The sequence below is a fragment of the Bos indicus x Bos taurus genome, chromosome 7 (assembly GCF_003369695.1).
Source record: "Bos indicus x Bos taurus breed Angus x Brahman F1 hybrid chromosome 7, Bos_hybrid_MaternalHap_v2.0, whole genome shotgun sequence".
Classification (NCBI taxonomy): Eukaryota; Metazoa; Chordata; class Mammalia; order Artiodactyla; family Bovidae; genus Bos; species Bos indicus x Bos taurus.
Genome location: NC_040082.1, coordinates 89,038,735 through 89,044,887, shown reverse-complemented (window position 1 = coordinate 89,044,887; position 6,153 = coordinate 89,038,735). Strand labels below are relative to the sequence as shown.

The 6,153-nt window shown below is 45.5% G+C and overlaps 2 protein-coding genes across 2 annotated transcripts in view; one reads left to right on the top strand and one right to left on the bottom strand.

Moving 5' to 3' along the window:
* Window positions 1-852: 852 nt before the first annotated feature.
* On the bottom strand, window positions 853-2,899 carry CCNI2 (cyclin I family member 2). The gene is made up of 4 exons (XM_027548560.1): window positions 2,890-2,899; window positions 2,113-2,582; window positions 1,661-1,792; window positions 853-1,164 (listed from the first exon to the last, which is right to left on the bottom strand). The coding sequence occupies exons 1-4, from the start codon at window positions 2,897-2,899 to the stop codon at window positions 1,069-1,071; spliced, it is 708 nt and encodes a 235-aa protein (XP_027404361.1). The 3' UTR covers window positions 853-1,068.
* A 2,859-nt stretch (window positions 2,900-5,758) lies between these two features.
* The window catches only part of KIF3A (kinesin family member 3A), a 94,103-nt gene continuing 93,708 nt past the window's right edge, over window positions 5,759-6,153 (top strand). The window contains exon 1 of the mRNA XM_027547092.1: window positions 5,759-5,842. Coding sequence (XP_027402893.1) covers window positions 5,774-5,842 — 69 coding nt within the window. The 5' untranslated portion in view covers window positions 5,759-5,773. The remainder of the gene's footprint in view (window positions 5,843-6,153) is intronic.

Here is a 6,153-nt window from a genome sequence, read left to right as displayed (position 1 = left end):
AGAAATTATAAGGCTTGTCTATGAGTAAACATTCAAGTACCAAGTGCATTGAAGACTTGGTCCTACTCTTTTAGATAAACAAAGTATTATATAACCTCTAGAAATTGTTCTTTTAAGGGTTATTTACTTGGTTCTTAGTTGGACAAAAGCATCTTTGCGGGGCACACATTACATTCTAACAAACAGGGTTAAAATAGTTTTTATTGCAAGCTTGGAACTGGACACACCATGCCTTTTTCTGGCCCCTTGGACCTTGAGATCAGCTAAGGGGACCTTGTATAAATGGCAGTGGTTCCACAAAGGGGGAGAGGTTGGAGGGAGGGAAGTAGGGAGAGAGGTTTGGGAAGGATACTGGGAGAGGATCTTCTGAACAGGAGCCATAGTGAAACGGAGAAATTCAAGCAAGCCTGAAGCACTTACGGGGGCTTCTCTTCCACCCACTGCACGTGGCCCTCCTGCCCGTCCCAGATGAGGGTCCCAGACTCCCTGAAGACCAGTTTCTTTGACACAGGCAAGTCCTTAAGTCTCAAGCAGCTTTCTTGGATGTAGTTTCTGGGGGATGGCTATTAGGCCATATGGTCTGGGAGGCCACTTTCCTCTGCTTAGTGGGAAGTGACATCTTCCATCAACCAATGCAGCAAGATATATCTGCCAGGAGGTCAGGCTTCCGGGTTTGCTGGGCCAGGACAATCCAGCTGTTCTATTTTCCCTTTTGTGGGGTACCAGAATTCCCATGGCTCAGATGGGTAAAGAATCCTTCAGGAGGCCTAGGTTTGATCCCTGAGTTGGAAAGTTTTCCTGGAGAAGGAAATGGCAATCCACTCCAGTATCCTTGCCTAGGAAATTCCACAGAGGAGTGTGGCGGGCTATAGTCCATGGGGTCGCAAGAGTCGGACAGGACTTAGCGACTAAACCACCACCACCAGCGTCTGACAAGCTTAAGGAAGGGACAGCAGAGATCCTGGGAGGTGTGACTTTTCCAAAATGTCCATTCCCAAGATCACAGACCTTTCAGGAAACTCGTGTTTCCAATGTTAAACACCCCTAAACCTCAAAAGCAGCCCTTAATCAGCTTCCAGGGATGCATACCTCCTCTTCTTCATTAACTTTTGTAGCAAGTCTCAAGGAAGTAATTGTGACACAATGGAGTAAATGCTTTTTTATCTGCAGTATGGAAGAGACACATTTGAGAATATGAGTGTCAGAGACTAACCATAAAGCATCTGTGGGTTTTTTGTTGTTTTTAAGAAATCGAGTTTTTTTTTTTTTTTTAATTTTTAAAAAAGACATTGTATTTATTTGCAAGGACTTTAGCCCCATTTTTCGATGTGACCAGTGAAAACCTCCTGGTTTCAGAACCACAGATGACTAGTCAATAGCTCTTTGTTAGAAGACTGACTGGAGATGGGAAATACAGCATCATCTCAGGGAACACACAGCCCCCTCCTGGCCTCAGGCTGACCACTGATGGCCATACAACACGGAACCAGACAGGTAAGGTGGTAGGATTTTCCAATTCCAGTCCTATTCTTGGAGCCATTGACTTATTTATAATGTTGGGTTTGAGCACCTGGGATGGCTCCCCTGTCAGGTAGCAACAGGAAACAAAGGTCAGTTTCCACACCCAACCATCTGTCACCATCCCTCATAACTCCCCTACCTTTACTGAAACTATGAGGCGGCTGAAGATGGAGAGAGCCAGGTTAAACGTGGTCTGAGAGAAGTCAAAGATGTTCTCAACTCTCAGGAGCCACAACACAACTTCTCTGAAGGCTTCGCAAATCTCAGCCTGCTGAAAGGAGGAGGTGGGAGAGAGCAGAGAAGGTCGTCGGTCTCAGTCCATCAGTGGCTGGACCAGAGGGGTTGTAAGAAGCCCCTTCACCATAAATAGCGGTCACGTAAAAGTGTCTCTCTCGTGCAGTTGTTCCCCCATTCAGGCCCTCTCCTTCCTGCGCCCGTTTTTTGGGTCTTCAGCCGAATTCCCCAACTCAAGCCCTCTTCCAAAGCCCTCTAATGAAGCACCGTTTCAGTGAGATAAGCTGGGGAATCTCGTCTTTCGCCTCGTGAGAGGGACGCACCTGGGGAGGGTGCAGGCTCCAGGGTGCGGCTCACCTGGTCGCGGGTGCACGTGGAACCCGGCCTCGTCCGGTGCGCGCGTGAGGGAGGGGGATGACCGTGATTCCGGGTGGGCCCCGCGAGGGTACCGGTACCTGGAGTTGGCCACCCCGCCACAGACGCGCCTCGCGGCCCTGGGCCTGCGTCAGGTAGGCGAGCAGCCGGCGCTGGTCCGGGAAGCCTCCCCAGGTTTTCTGCATGAGCCTGGGGGCGCTGGGGACAGGGGGCTGCGTAGATGGTGCGGGCGACGGCCCCCGAGCTGCGGCGGGATCGGGGCCTGCAGGTGGCCGAGCGCGCATTCCCCCCCGCACGGATCTGGTCCACGAAGGAGGCGCGGGGAACCGGAGCGCATCGCGCAGGCACGCCTCCGAGAAACTTTTCTGGATTGCCGCGGAGAGAGAGACGTTCCACGGCCGCGGGGGGAGCGGACAGCGAAGGGCCATTTCGCCTAGACTTTCGTCCGAACTCTTACCTGGACACCGGGAGGGTCTCACCTCCGAGGCCGAGTTCTGCGGCGCATGCCGCCCTCCGGAAGCCATGGCTGCGTCAGATCCTAGGTCTGGGTCCCGGCTTAGCTCGGCGTTTTCTACCCAGCGTCAGTGACTTGCAGCTGGGGAGGCCACGAGGCGGGGCGGGGCGGAGCGGGCCCAGCTGGCCCACCCCCCACTCCTGGCCCTGGGACTGTCCTGGCGCGCTGGGGCCCACTCCTCCCGGCCCTGGGACGCGGCGGGAGGGAGAACGCGCAGGTGGGTGAAAGATTCTCTCTACTCTTACTCCACCCCATGCCCACCTACCGAGCCCCTCTTCCGCACCTAAAGCCCTAGCCCCAGGTGCAGAGTCCCCAGCCGGGGTGGGGCGGCTGGGGAGAAGGTTATCTATTGAAGGCTGCAATGTGTTAGGCGCTGGAAAATAACAGTGAATAGAAGAGAAGTGAAGTGAAGTGAAATCGCTCAGTCGTGTTCGACTCTGCGACCCCATGGACTGTAGCCTACCAGGCGCCTCCGTCCATGGGATTTTCCAGGCAAGAGGAGTGGGTTGCCGTCTCCTATCTCCAGGGGATCTTCCCGACCTAGGGATCGAACCCGGGTCTCCCGCATTGTAGGCAGACGCTTTAGCGTCTGAGCCACTAGGGAAGACCTATATGAATAGAAGAGAGGTGGAACTTATATTCTAGTCAGGAAAGAGGAAAGCTTGCGTAGAATATATGAAAATCCCAGCAATTCCACTCCTAGATGTATGTCCAACAGAAATGCATATGTGAGCCTACATGTTCATAGAAGCACTATTTGTAATAGCCCTAAACTGGATACAACCTAAATGTCCATCTATAATTGAATGGGATAAACAAATTGTGGTATAGTCACACGATATAGGGGATACTATACCACATTGTAAGGAAGACTCTTACAAACATAATATTGAATGTTGGAAGACAGATAAAAAAGAATTCATGCTGTATGATTTCATTTATAAAAAGCATGAAGAATGGATCTATAATTTTAGAGTCAAGATAGTGGTTGCTGCTGCTGCTGCTAAGTCGCTTCAGTTGTGTCCGACTCTGTGTGACCCCATAGACGGCAGCCCACCAGGCCCCACCGTCCCTGGGATTCTCCAGGCAAGAACACTGGAGTGGGTTGCCATGTCCTTCTCCAATGCAGGAAAGTGAAAAGTGAAAGTGAAGTCTCTCAGTCGTGTCCGACTCTTAGCGACCCCCATGGACTGCAGCCTACCAGGCTCCTCTGTCCATGGGGTTTTCCAGGCAAGAGTGCTGGAGTGGGTTGCCATTGCCTTCTCGGAAGATAGTGGTTACCCTTGGGGAATATGTGTGTATGCTACAGAAAACTACAGAACATTACTGAAAAAAATTAAAGAAGATCTAAATAAATGGAGAGACATTCCATGTTTATGAACAGGGAGATTTAAATTATTAAAATAGCAATAGTTCCAGAACTATCAATTCAACATAATCCCTGTTAAGTTTCTAGCTGTCTTTTTGATACCTATATCATATCATATACAAAAATTACTGAAAATAGATCATAGATCTAAACTAACAAGGTGTTTTAAAAATTCCTATGAACAACCAAGGAATTCAGAATGACCAAAACTACCTTGAAAAAGCAGATATATAGGCTTCGCAGTATCTAATTTCAAAACTTACTACAAGCCTATGATAATCAAGACAATATAGTACTGGATGGACATATAGATCCATGGAATTGAATTGAGAATCTGGAAATCAACCCTCATATTTATGACCAATTGTCATTTGCCCAGGTTGCTACAATAATTCAGTGGGGGAAAGAACATTCTTTTCAGCAAATGTGATAGGACAGATGAATATTCATGTGCAGAAGAATGAAACTGGATCCCAATAACATATCATATACAAAAATAACTCAAAATAAATCATAGATCTAAATGTAAGAGCTAAAACTAGAAAACTGTTAAAAAAGAAAATCTTCATGTCTTGAGTTAGGCAGTGGTTTCTTAGATTTGCACCAAATGTACAAGAAAATAAACAAGAAAAGAAAATTTTGGACTTGATCAAAATTTAAAACTTTCGTGCTTCAAAGAGCAGCATCTAGTGATTCAAAAGACAACACACATAACAGGAGAAAGCACATGTATATCATGTATCTGAAAAGAGACTTGTATTTAGAATATACAAAGAATTCTTACAACTTAATAATGAAAAGGGCAAAGAATTGATTAGACATTTCTCTGAAGAAGATATTCAGATGGTCAAAGAGTGTGTGAAATCATGTCCAACATTACTAATCATCAAGGAAGTACAAATAGAAACTACAATGAGATGCTATTTTACATCAGCAGGATGGTCATAATAAGCAATTCAAGACAACAGCAGGTGGTGGCGAGGAGGTAGAGAAAATTGTAAACCTCATAGCTGCTGGTGGGAATGGAAATCCTCTTACACTGCTGGTGGTACAGCCACTTTGGAAAACAACTTGAGAGTTCCTCAAAATGTTAAACATTAGAGTTACTAAATGATCCATCAATTTCACTTGTAGTATATACCCAAGAGAAATGAAACATGTTTACAAAAACTTATTGTCCATAGTACCAAAAAGTAGAGACAACCCAAATGTTCATCAATTGATAAATAGATAAAAATGTGGTCTATTCATACAATAGAACATTATTCAGCCATAAAAAGGATTATTGTTATGTTACAATAGGGGTGATGCTTGAAAATATTATTCTAAGTGATAGACATCATTTCACAAAAGGTTACATATTATATAATTCTATCTATATGGTAAGTCCAAAATAGGCAAATCTATAGATACAGAAAGTAGATTAGTGGTTGCCTAGGGCTGGGATGTTGCAAGGGGGAAGGGGGAGTGATAGCTATAAGTGTTTCTTTTGGGTGTGATGAAAATGTTTAAAATCAATTGTGGTTATGGTCACACAGCTCTGTATACAGTAAGAATCATTGAATTGTATAAACTGGTGAATCTCAATAAAGCAGATATATATTGTATCTATCATATATGAGAGAGTGGTAAGTACTATGGAGAAATATAAACTAGGGAGGGAAGATAACAAGGCTGGGACTGAAGATAGGAATTTTGTTTTCTTCTTTAGTTTTTGGCTGTACCATGTGCCATGTGGGATCTTAGTTCCCTGACCAGGGATGGAACCTGCATCCCCTGCATTGGAGAGCAGAGTCCTAACCACTGGACGACTGGGAAAATATCTGAAGGTTGGCATTTTAAGTAGAGAGATCATTGGTGGGGTTCACCAAGGAGGTGATATGTGAACAAAGATATTCTGAAGGCAATGAGGGAGTCAGGCAATATTTATCGAGGAGCTTTCTAGGCAGGGCCTGGCTTTGGATCTGGGCTTTGTTGCTGCCCATATGTATGACCTTGGACAAGTTACTTACTTAATGGCTCTATGCTTCAGTTTTTTAAATCTGAAATAGTTCCTCCTATTTTCTATAAAAATGACTAATAGTACCTATTTTAAAAAGTTTTTATGTCAATTAAATTAATAATTAAAAAGGAATTAAAG

Bases quoted from the DNA above. Each gene is read 5' to 3' on its own strand.
- CCNI2 (XM_027548560.1), bottom strand. The intron at 1,793-2,112 runs GTGAGCCGCACC...TCCTCCTTTCAG, and splicing joins CCACGTGCACCCGCGACCAG to CAGGCTGAGATTTGCGAAGC. The intron at 1,165-1,660 runs GTAGGGGAGTTA...TCCATACTGCAG, and splicing joins GCCTCATAGTTTCAGTAAAG to ATAAAAAAGCATTTACTCCA.